Raw genomic sequence first — 13,000 nt, 5'->3', positions numbered from 1 at the left:
TCCTAACATGGTAACAGTGCACAGGTAGAACCAGTTGGGAAGTGGTAGGAGGTGGGTAGAGAGCAGCAAACTAGAGCATCACAGATAGAAAGCAGAAGTGAATGGGGATGGGAAGATGTGACTGGTGACAGGATTCTGTTGCAGCTGACAGAACTGGCAAAAGGATAATGTACTGAACACATTGTCTGGCAGGCTGAAAGTTGAGAACCAAGGGAACTCCTCTCTGTACTGACAGTGAGGGGTGATGAGTGTGCAGTAATGTGAATGAGGGTTACTTTAACTCTCGTGGAGGGGTAGCCATATTTCCTGAAGGATTTTTCCCAAATGTACTGGGTAAGGCCTCACCTTGACAAACTGCTGGAGGGATGCAGTAGATTCTTTGCTTCTGATTCCATAGACTGTTTGTCACACTCCATCAGGGAGGAGGCTGGAAGTGTCCACGCCAGGACAACCACACTCAAAAGCAGTAGGGCTGAATAACACACCACCCACTCCACACTCCCAACCACCACTACTTTATCATTTCCTGTCAGTCACCTTACATACAGGCATTCTTGTACCCAGCATCACTTTATGGACATATGGGGTCGGCAACCTTTTGCCTCTGTGGGCCGGATCGCGTATTCATGAGCCGACAGTGGGCCAGATAAATGCCATAAAAAACGTGAAATATGGGAATTATCCATTTAAATACATCTAGTTATGTTTTGCCTCGAATGAATAACGCATGCTAGAAAATCATTTGTGCTTAAGGTTGCCTACCCCTGGTTTACAAGTTACCTTACTTGTGCTGCATCAAATCCACAGTAACAATTATTTCATTCTCCTTTACACTAGTGCACTGGAAATGGAAATTTGGCATGGTAAGATGTGGAGCAAAACACTGGGGGGTCAGAGATTATGGTGAATTTAACATCACTTGTGATGACCCATTGTGCCTCACACAGTTTTATCCAATTGAGTATATTCAAAATTTACTCCAGTCAGTGAAGTCCTGGTGCCTCTAAGGGGTGGGAGTGATTTTGAAACAAAATGCATTAATTTTTTTTAAATCTTGGAAACTTAAATAAAAACATTCAGCATTTCTCCATGTACAGCTGGCATCTCTTCACATATGATGGCAACCTTATATCAATGGGGATTCAATTATTCTAACATAAAATTGGATAAGAAACATGTATTCTCCGATACCTCTCAGGTACAGGAATTAACACAAATGAGATTATGTGAAGCAAAATTCCACAGTGGCAACAGATTTTAAAAAATCACTAATAAAGAGGAATAACAGATAATTCAAAGGATAAGCCTCTGCACTTGAAATGTGAGCTGTAATAAAGCAAGCCAGCAGACGATCCCTATTCTACTAAATATAAAAACACACACGTTGAGTTTTGAAATTGAGTTTATTTCAGTGTCAGAGAATTCCTATTGGAACTTGCTCCTGTGATATCATAATCCCAGAGATTTTCCTTCACTGTTTTTTTTTCTCACGGGGATCTGTTTTAACTGTCTGAAAATGATTTGCAAAGAACTAAAGATGTAGCTGTACTGCTTTAGGCATTGTACTTAAAACTCTAATAGAGCTCTATAACTGAGGTGTGCCATCAGCAATTTATCGCCAAGGACAGCTTCACATAACGCTCATCACCACAGACAGCTGGCACCTACCACAAGGGGGGGGAAGATGTGTACAAAGCATCAACCCAACTCCTTTATCTGCAGCCTTGGGTTGGGATAGTAAACAGAAGATTAAGGTAATTCTGAACAAAGTAATGAGGAATATGTGAGCAATACTAATTGATCAGCACCTGTTAACAGTGAAGTCTTTTTTCCAAAAAAGATTGGTGTCTGCTACGCAAGTACGTAGCTAGTTGTAGTCACAGTATCCATCTCAGTAGACCTCGCCAGCATTCAACTACGACACACTACAGAGTTTTGAGAACCCTCTCTCATTTGGCATATTGTTCAGTCCCCAGTAATAACAGATCAAAAGGAAAGGAGCTACTCATGGGCTTCACCATCTACAGGATATCTAGCAAGTCAGGGAAGGATCTTAACTGACTGTCCTCCCTGCCCCAAAACATTAATAAAATCTGATCCCTGCTGTATGGTAAACATTAACACTGTCCCACTAGGCAGCCATTTCTTTTAAATATTGTGATTTCCTTCCTTCCCAAAATATACAGTAACAGTGGTAGATTAAAGCAAATAAAAATTTGTAAAATAACTAATTATATTTAGTATGTTACATATATTGATGGAGACTGATGCTTTTTTTTAAAACTAGGCATTATAAATTAATAAAGACAGACCCAACCAAGTGGGCCATTTCAGAGCACTCTGACATAACTTTCAACTGCACAGCATGATGGTGGGTAGTATCAACAGCATTATGGGTTTAATTGCAGGTTTTCAGAGGAAGGGTTAAAAGGCAACACCATTACACATTTAGTTCTTTGCAGATCTGGAGGAATTATTACATCCAACACTGGTAGAGTGGGATAAAAGGCTGAAAAATTCCACATTCAACCTTCTCTAAACAGAGCACATCCAAGACTAGCCTCAAACACAGACCAGCACTGATCTGGCCTTTTAGTCAGAGGCGTAGATATTCCTCTCCCATGTCATACAGTCTGCATTATCCTTGCACTTCCAATGTCAATTAAACCAGTGCAATGATTCCAAACAAATTCCAGACTTGATTAACCACAAGCCATTTGTTAATTACACAGGATCCTTAAAACATTAGGTCAGACTTCTTTCCCCAGGTTAAATGCCAACAGGGTGCCAAAGTGATTAATCGGCTGCATGAAATTCTCAAGTCAAGTTCAAAACCGGATACTTGCTGCGCCCACCCTCCTGAAAACTTTCCAAAACACAAAAATACAATAATCGGCATTTATTAAAAAAGTTATTCGTTATTACTTTGTCTTCACTTTCCCATTCATCACCTCCCCATTTTCCAGCAAGTGCCCACCGTTTTCTGCTGCTGGCTTGCCATTCTTCACAGCTGCTTTGCGTTTGTGCTCCGTGTTCTTGGGCAACCTCTTGCCTTTGGTGTAGGCCTGGTACCAGAAATTGGAAAAAAGGATGAAGAAAAATGTTCCATACATCCACACAAGATGGATGATAATGGGGAACTGGTAATCACAATGATCCATGAAGTAGTACTGGGTGACATGCAGTGAGACAACAATGAATTGGACCTGAAAGATATGGAAAAGGAAAAGGTAAAACGTTAAACACGTGCTACAATAGTCACAGGATAGTATACCAACAGGAACCAGTTGAACTCAGAAGGACAAATTTATTGCTGTCTTTATCCCCCTCAGCAGAGATTAATACAGATATTAGGCTCAATATTGTTTTCACTACTGAAAGTTGTTTCAATGTTTGATCAAACAAGTACGGCACACTACAGGCCCTACAGCCCACAATGTTGTGCTGATCTTTTAACCTACTCTAAGATTAATCTAATCCTTCCTTCCCATACAGCACTACATTTTTCTTTCATCATGTGCCTATCTAAGAGTCGTTTAAATGTCCCTTATGTATCTGCCTCTACCACCAACCCGGCAGTGAGCTCCATGCACTTACCACTGTGTTATTAAAAACCTACTTCAACATCCCCTATACTTTCCTCCAATAGCTTAAAATTATGCTCTCGCATTTTAGCCATCACCACCCTTTGAAACAGGCACTGAAGAAAGGCTCTATGTCTCTTATCATCTTATACATTCCAATCAGGTCTCCTCTCATCCCCCTTCTTTCCAAAGAGAAAACCCCAAGCTCATTCAACCTTTCCTCATAAATCATGTCCTCCAATCCAGTCAGCATGCTGGTAAATCTCTACACCCTCTCAAAAGATCCACATCCTACCTATAATGAGGCAACCAGAACTGAAGTTTAATCAGAGTTTAATAGTGCTGCAACACTACCTCATGGCTCTTGAACACAGCCTCAACCAATAAAAGTCAACACGTCATACACTTTCTTAACCACCCTATCAGCTTCTGTGGTAACTTTGAGGGATCGATGGACATGGACCCCAAGATCCTTCGGTTCATACTCTGCTTTCAAGATTGACACTTCACACTTCTTCAGATTGAAATCTATCTGCCACTTCTTAGCCAGCTCTGCATTCTATCAATATCCCATTGTAACCTACAACAACCTGCTACACTGTCCACAGCTCCACCAACTTCTGTGTCACCTGAAAACTCACTAACTTATCCTTTCACTTCCTCATCTTAGTCACAAAGAGCAGGGGTCCAAGAACAGATCCTTGTAGAACACCACTAATCACCAAACTCCAGGCAGAAAACACTCCATCTACAACCACCCTCTGCCTTCTTTTGGAAAGCCAGTTCTGAATCCACACAACCAAGTTTCACAGAATCCAACTCCTCCTGACTTTCTGAATGAGTCTACCATAGGAAACCTTGTCGAACACCTTATTAAAATCCATATACACCACATCCACCATTATCTTCAATTTGCTTTGCACTGCCTCAGGGAATACAATCAGCCTTATCAGGCACAAATTGGACATCACAAATCCATGTTGACTATCCCTAATCAGACTATGCATCTCCAAATGCTAGTAGATCCTGTCTCTAAGAATCCTTTCCAATAGTTTCCCTGCCACTGATATAAGGCTCACTTGTCTACAATTCCCAGGATCATCCCTATTACCTTTCTTGAATAAAGAAATAACATTTGCTTCTCTCCAATAAGACCACAAGACATAGGAGCAGAATTAAGCCATTCAGCCCATCAAGTCTGCTCCGCTATTTCATCATGGCTGACCCTGGATTCCACTCAACCGCATACACCTGTCTTCTTGCCATGTCCTTTGGTGCCCTGACCAATCAGGAAACAATCAACTTCCGCTTCAAATATGCTCACAAACTTGGCCTCCACCGCAGTCTGTGGCAGAGCATTCCACAGATTCACTACACTCTGGCTAAAAAAAATTCCTCCTTCCTTCTGTTCTAAAAGGTCACCTCTCAACTTTGAGGCTGTGCCTTCTAGTTCTGGATATCCCCACCATAGGAGAAATCACTCCACAACCACACTGTCTAGTCCTTTTAACATTTGGTGGGTTTCAATACGATTCCCCCACATTCATCTAAATTCCAGTGAGTATAGGCCCAAAGCATCAAATGCTCCTCATATGCTACCACTTTCACTCCTAGAATCATCCTCGTGAACCTCCCATAGACTCTCTCCAATGACAACACATCCTTTCTCAGATATGGGACCCAAAATTGTTCACAATTCTCCAAGTGCAGCTTCACAAACATCTTTATAAAGCCTCAACATTATCTACTTGCTTTGATATTCTACTCCCCTTAAAATAAATGCTAATATTGCATTTGCCTCCTTTACCACAGACTTAACCTGTAAATTAACCTTCTAGGGAGTCTTACACAAAGACTCCCAACTCCCTCTGCATCTCTAATATTTGAACCTTCTTCCCATGTAGATAATAGTCCACACTATTGTTTCTTTTATCAAAATGCATTATCATATACCGTTTGTATTTCCCAACACTGTATTCCATCTGCCACTTTATTTCCTATTCTTCCAATTTGTCCAGGTCCTGCTGCAATCATATTGCTTCCTCAGCACTACCTACTCCTCTACCCATCTCTGTATCATCCACAAATTTTGCCACAAAGCCATCAATTCCATTATCTAAATCACTGACAAACAATGGGAAAAGTAGCTGTCCCAATACTGACCCCTGAGGAACACCACTACTCACTGGCAGCCAACCAGAAAAGGCCCCTTTTATTCCACTCGCTGCCTCCTGCCTGTCAGCCATTCCTCTATACACGCCAGTATCTTTCCTGTAAAGCCACAGGATTTTATCTTGTTAAGCAACCTCATGTATGGCACCTTGTCAAATGCCTTCTGAAGATCCAAGTAAATGACATTCACTGCCTCTCCTTTGTCCACCCTGCTTGTTACTTCCTCGAAGAACTCTAACGGATTTGTCAGGCAAAATTTCCCTATTCCCAGAAACTTCGGTCATTTCTGCTCTGCCGTCATCCCTGCCGGTGTCCTCCTCCAATCCACCTGGGCAATGTCATTATCCTCATTCCACGCCTTTTCCAGCTCCCTCTGCAAGCTCAGCCCTACATCTTGACTACTATATGGAGGCCTATATATATGATTCCCATTTTTGTTTTTAACCCTTGCAGTTTCTTAACTCTACCCACAAAGCTTCAACATTCTCTGATCCTAGGTCACCTCTTTCTAACGATGTAATTCCACCTCTTAGCGACAGAGCCACACCACCACCTATGCCTTCCTGCCTGTCCTTTTGATACAAAGTATATCCTTTGATGTTAAGCACCCAACTATGACTTTCTTTCAGCCACGACTCAGTGATGCCACAACGTCACAACCTATCTCTAATTGCGCCATGTGTTCATCCAGCTCATTCCACATGCTACACGCATTTAAATACAGCAACTTCAATCCCGTATTCTTAGCCTTATTGAAGTTTGCCTCTGTGCTACAATTTAACTCTTTATTGTCTGCATTTGTACACAATTATCGGCTTATCCTTCCTTACATTCATGTTACATTCATCATCTACATGTAAACCTGCAGGCTCATCCTCAGCTCTACCATACTGGTTCCCATTCCCCTGCCATATTAGTTCAAACCACCCCCAACAGCTCAAATAAACCTGCCTGCAAGAAGGTTGCTTCCCCTTGGATTCAAGTGCAACCTGTCCCTCTTGTTCAGGTCCCACCTGTGCCAGAAGAGGTCCCAATTATCCACAAAGCTGAATCCCTGCCCCCTGCTTCAATTATTCAGCCATGTATTGATCTGCCATCTCATTCTATTCCTATCCTCACTGTTGCGTGGCAGAGGCAGCAATCCCGACATTACTACCCTTGAGGTCCTGCTTCTCAGCTTCTATCCTAACTCCTAGTATTCTTCTTTCAGGACCTCCTCCCGTTTTCTACCTCTGTTGTTGGTACCAATACGTACCAAGACTTCTAGCTGCTTACCTTCAATCTTCTGATACTACTCCTGTAGCTAGTGAGGGCACAAAGCCCACCACCAAAAGCTCAGTAGTCTCTTTTTTTGCTTCCGATAGCTACCTGGGGTATATCGCAGGACTTATCTATCCTAATATTTTTCAAAACTTCCAGCACATTCTCTTTTTTAACCTTGAGATGTTCCACCAAATGAGTGTGTTATTGGCTGATCTCTCATTTTGTAAACATCCCCTCTAACAAAGTATTCCTTAAGGACTTTTTCTAACTCCAGGCACATTTCCCCTTTGTTCCCCTGATCAGTCCTACTCTCTGGTCTAGTCATCCTCCTGTTTTTCACATACTGTACATGGAGAACACCTTGCGGATTTCCTTAATCCTACACACCAAGGACTTTTCATGTCATCTTCGAGCTCTCCCAAGTTCCTTATGTTCCTTATTAAAGCCCTGTCTGATCCTTCTGATCCATGCTCAGGAAGCTTAATGGTCTGAGGGTGGATAAATCTCCTGGACTTGATGGAATGTTCTCTCTGATTCTGAAGGAAGCAGCTGGAGAGATGGTGGCGGCATTAACAATGATCTTTCAAAAACAGATAGATTCTGGCATTGTACCGGATGACTGGAAAATTGCAAATGTTACTCCGCTATTTAAGAAGGGTGGGAGACAGTAGAAAGGAAACTATAGACCTGTTAGCCTGACATCAGTGATTCAGAAGTTGTTGGAATCGATTGTTAGGGATGAGATTACGGAGAACCTGGACGCACCTGACAGGATAGGCCAAAGCCAGCATGGTTTCCAGAAAGAAAAATCTTGCCTGACTAACCTACTGCAGTTTTTTGAGGAAGTTACAAACAGGGTAGACAAAGGAGATGCAATAGATGTGATGCACTTGGATTTTCAGAAGGTCTTTGACAAGGTGCCACACACGAGGCTGCTCAGCAAGATAAGAGCCCATGGAATTACAGAGAAGTTACTAGCCTGGGTGGAACTTTGGCTGGTCGGCAGAAAACAGAGTGGGAATAAAGGGATCCTATTCTGGCTGGCTGCAGGTTACCAGTGGAGTTCCAAAGGGGTTGGTGTTGGGATGCTGCTTTTTATGATGTATGTCAACGATGTGCACTACGCGATTAATGGACTTCGGCTAAATTTGCCGATAATACAAAGATAGGTGGAGAAACAGGTAGTATTGAGGAAACAGAGAGCCTGTAGAGAAACTTAGATAGTTTAGGGGAATGGGCAAAGAAGTAGCAAATGAAATACAATGTTGGAAAGTGTATGGTTATGCACTTTGGCAGAAGAAATAAACGGGCAGACTATTATTTAAATGGGGAGAGAATTCAAAGTTCTGAGATGCAACGGGACTTGGGAGTCCTCGTGCAGGATACCCTTAATGTTAACCTCCAGGTTGAGTCAGTGGTGAAGAAGGTGAATACAATGTTGGCATTCATTTCTAGAGGTATAGAATATAACAGCAGGGATGTGATGTTGAGGCTCTATAAGGCACTTATGAGACCACACTTGGAGTAGTGTGTGCAGTTTTGGGCTCCTTAGTTTAGAAAGGATATACTGACATTGAAGAGGGTTCAGAGAAGATTCACGAGAATGATTCCAGGAATGAAAGGGTTACCGTATGAGGAACATCTGGCAACTCTTGGGCTGTATTCCCTGGAGTTCAGGAGAATGAGGGGAGGGGCATCTAATAGAAACATTCCAAATGTTAAAAGGCCTGAACAGTTATTTCCTGTGACAGGGGAGTCTAGGACAACAGGGCATGACTTCAGGATTGAAGGACATCCATTTAGAACAGAGATGCAAAGAAATTACTTTAGTCAGAGGGTGGTAAATCTGTGGAATTTGTTGCCACAAGTGGCTCTGAAGTCCAAGTCATCGGGTGCATTTAAGGTAGAGATAGATAGGTTCTTAATTAGCCAGGGCATCAAAGGGTATGGGGAGAAGGCAGGGGAGTGGGGATGACTGGAAGAATTGGATCAGCCATGCTTCTGCTCCTATATCTTATGGTCTTCCTAAACCTTAAATAAGTTTCCTTCTTCCACTTGATTAGATGCTCCACTTCTCTTGTCAACCATGGGTCCTTCACTCTACCAACCTATCCCTGCCTCAACAGAGGGAAAAATCGCTCGGAAAATTTTGAACTATGTATCACCCCTGAATGTAAAAGCCAACGTAGTAGGGAGATTCTCCATGTCAATAATTATCCCTTAAATAATAACTCTCCAAAAATGAGAATAAGAGAAAAAACTAGTTACAACGGCAAATGATAACTAGATATATCCTGATCTATGTGTGCTAAATAAAGGATTTCTAAGAAAAATCATCAGATAGAAAGTGTTGGAAGACTATTGAATAACATTCAGTACAAAACTGGGTAAATATCTGTAAGGGATGAAAAAACAAGGTCTTTGGGGAATAATTGGTATGTTGTAACAACAAGCCAACCGGCTTGTGATAAAAGTCTATGATTCTATCCAACATCAACAACTGACGAGTTGGAAACTATTTCACTGCTGGTTGTGTGACCTTGTGTGACCAAATATTGCTTCGCTTTCTGGAACCACAATCATCATTACCTGTCTATACTTTAAATTAGATCTTAGGCAACAGAGTAATTTGTGAATCATGACATGTTGCATAAAATGCATCTTTCTCATCAGCAGATTTTCTTAACCTGGACAATTTTTAAAGAAATTTTCATTTAGCCTTTCCATACTGCTCATCCTTAATGAGAACCGGCTCAACTAACAGTTCAAACAGCCTCCGTGCTACATGTTTCCCACCACCTATTCCTGAAAAAAAAAGTGAAGTCAAGCATCTCACTTCCTCTTATCAAGTCATTGTATGGGGTCTTTCTTCTTCTTGTATGTTAAATTTAAAATGGCTTCTTTGTTATGTTATACTGGGGAATGCTTCTTTGTTATGTTAAATGCTGAGAAAGTCTCTAGCTAGACACTTGATTAGGTTAATACAGACAGCAGGGTGCTATTAGCCAATGGGTGGTCATGTATCGTTTTGTTTTCGGATACCATGCTGTATCATATGACTGGGGACGGGGTTTTGGTGGGGAGTCGGAGGAGAGACGGGAAGGACGGTGGACGGGGTTTTTGGAGGGGACTCGGAGGAGAGACAGGGAGGACGGCGGATGTGCGGAAAGGCTCTGGTCGATCACTCCGGGCGGTCCCGAGCTGTGAGTCGACAGGAATCGATTGAGCTCCAACGGTTGCGCGCAAAGAACTTCGATAAGTCTTGGCGCCTTTTTTTTTTATTACGTCCTTTTCTGTATCGAATTTATATTAATGTCATAGAATTAATAATATCTATAAAGTGTACTTGGTAAAATGTACTGGGTGTGCTGGCTGATGATTGATGTTTGGGATTGATTCGGACGGCAACTGACTCCGTGGGAAGCGTTGAGGCAGGTGCTGGGTGGGATTTCCCCTAAACATATACGAGCCAATGTAACTGAGCGTTACATAATGATCTACATTAAAGAGGGGTACTAGACACACCCATTCACATAACATCTAGATGCCAAGATTGCAGTACTGACCAGTTGGATTGCTGTCATATACTTTTTCCACCAGAGATATTTCTGAAACGCTGGGCCAGCTGCAGACAGACCATAATAGAAGTACATGATGACATGGACGATGGAGTTCACCATGGCATGGAAGGATCCCATACCACCTGCAAGAAACACAGCAGGCATTATAACGAAGTACTGTACATGTACCAAATGTTGCTATTCATTTAGCTCAATAAAATAAAGCGTCAAATAATCAAAGCTCATTCTGTGTACCTGGTCCAAACTTGACACCCCACCACCAGGTCCATGGCATTACTGAATGGTGGAATATGTGAAGAAAGGTAATCTGACTGTTCTTCTTCCGCAGGACAAAGAATACCTAAGATGTTTGAACAGGTTCATATCAACCAGTGTACTGGGCATGAAGCAAACAATGAATCAAAGGTAATCTCATTACTGTGCAAATCATATCAACATATGAATGCAGTTACATTAATGAAGCATTCAGAGATCCAATGGGACTATCAGTGCCATTGTAGGTCACCCTTCCTCCAAATCAGTGGTGGTAAGGGCAGGTAACAAGCAAACTACTAAGTATTATAAAATCACTATTGTAAAAAGAATGTTTTTTGCCCCATTGTGAAATTTACCTTCTTTCTTGGCCTCCACAGCCACCTGCGGCAATGAATTCTACAGATTCACTACCATTTAGCTAAAGATCTCCCTCATCTCTGTTCTAAATGGATATCCCTCCTTTCTGAGTTTGTCCCCTCTAGTCCAAGAATCCCCCACCATAGAAAACATCATCTCCACATCCACACTATCCAGGCCATTCAATATTCGAGAGGTTTCAATGAGATCCACATCCCTCATTCTTTTAATCTCCAGCAAATACTAACACAGAGCCAGCAAATGCTCCTCATAGGTTAACCTTTTCATTCCTGGAATCATACTCGTGAACCTCCTCTGGATCCCCTCAATGCCAGCACATCTTTTATTAAATAAGGGGAAACTACTCTCAATACTCCAAGTGCGGTCTGTCCAAAGTCTTACTAAGCTTCAGCATTACATTCTTGCTTTTATATTATAGTCTTCTTGAAATGAATGTTAACATTGCATTTGCCTTCCTCAGCACTCACTCAACCTGCAGGTTAACCTTTAGGGAATCCTGCATGTGGGTTCCCAAGTCCCTCTGCACCTCTGATTTTTGAATTTCTCCATGTTTAGAAAAAAGGCTACACCTTTATTCTTTCTACCACAGTGCAAACATACACTTCACCATATTCTATCTGCCACTTCTTTGCCCATTTCCCTAATCCAAGTCCTTCTGCAAACTCCCTGCTTCCTCAGCACAATCTGCCCCTCGACCTACCTTCATGTCATCCGCAAACTGGCCACAAAGCCCTCACTTCCGTCGTCCAAACCACTGACGTGCAGTATAACTGAAAAGAACCGGTCCCAACACTGACCCCTGAACAACACCACTAGTCACCTGCAGCCAAACAGAAAAGACCCCCTTTATTCCTACTCTTTGCCTCCTGCTGGCCAGTCATCTTAATCAGTCATGATCTTGCACAGCTGTACAGAATCTCCTCTCAGAATCCAAGTTGCTTTGATAAAGTTTGTACCACAATAATACGTTGGACTTGCCAATGTACCTAGATCATGAAAAATGAAATCAAAGTAATCTCACATGCAAATTGGTGTTAAGCTCAAAGCATTCATGATCACAAAACATTGATGTTTCCTGACCCATAACCACATTATATGAAGAGCCTGAAAATGCAGCCTGTCTGATGAACCTCCAAGTACCCATTTCCCCATCAGTGTCTGCCAGCTACAAGGTGTAGTGCTGTTAGTTGCCATGCCTACTCCAGAAAGAGGAACTTGCACACTTCCCTGCAAGCCCTGTACCATCTTGATATGGAACTATAGCACTGTTCCTTCATCACTGTTGACCTGTAATTGCACTCAAATGATCCAAATTTTCTGAATATGTTATTAACATTACAAGCTTAAATTCCCTAGGTTGACATTTACACAATAATACATGCTGGGCTTGCCAATGCACCCAATTCCTGAAAAAGAGTGGACAATAAAGAAATAAATCAGTTATTTGACAATCATATACCTGGCTTTGCGTAGGGATGGTGAAGAGGGCAGTGGCTTGGATTGAGGGAGGAAGAAGAAAGTATGATGAAATGAAGAGGAGGAGTTTTATTTAATTGGTGGAGCTAATTAAATCTGAAGGAGACTCCAGTTATGTGCCAATATCCCAACCCAGTCTACACTGCAAGGACACCCGGTAAAGCAAAAATTCCCATTGTAACCTGATACAGTGTCCACTCAGTAGAGGAAACTGGTAGCTGGTAATCTTTTGGTTTAAAAAGAAAATAAAGAACACACAGAAACTGTGCAGAGACTTAAAGGTAGATTACA

At 42.0% G+C, this 13,000-nt stretch overlaps 1 protein-coding gene across 2 annotated transcripts in view; it reads right to left on the bottom strand.

Moving 5' to 3' along the window:
- Nucleotides 1–1,384: 1,384 nt before the first annotated feature.
- LOC140205816 (very long chain fatty acid elongase 1-like) overlaps nt 1,385–13,000 on the bottom strand; it is a 99,144-nt gene continuing 87,528 nt past the window's right edge. For both annotated transcript variants that reach the window (XM_072273535.1, XM_072273536.1), the window contains 3 exons: nt 10,835–10,940; nt 10,586–10,722; nt 1,385–3,206 (listed from right to left, as the gene is read on the bottom strand). In XM_072273535.1, coding sequence (XP_072129636.1) covers nt 2,922–3,206; nt 10,586–10,722; nt 10,835–10,940 — 528 coding nt within the window. In that variant the 3' untranslated portion in view covers nt 1,385–2,921. The remainder of the gene's footprint in view (nt 3,207–10,585; nt 10,723–10,834; nt 10,941–13,000) is intronic.

This window comes from Mobula birostris, chromosome 12 (assembly GCF_030028105.1).
Source record: "Mobula birostris isolate sMobBir1 chromosome 12, sMobBir1.hap1, whole genome shotgun sequence".
NCBI lineage: Eukaryota > Metazoa > Chordata > Chondrichthyes > Myliobatiformes > Myliobatidae > Mobula > Mobula birostris.
The sequence above is the reverse complement of the archived record's forward strand: the minus strand, read 5'-3'. Positions and strand labels throughout refer to the sequence as shown.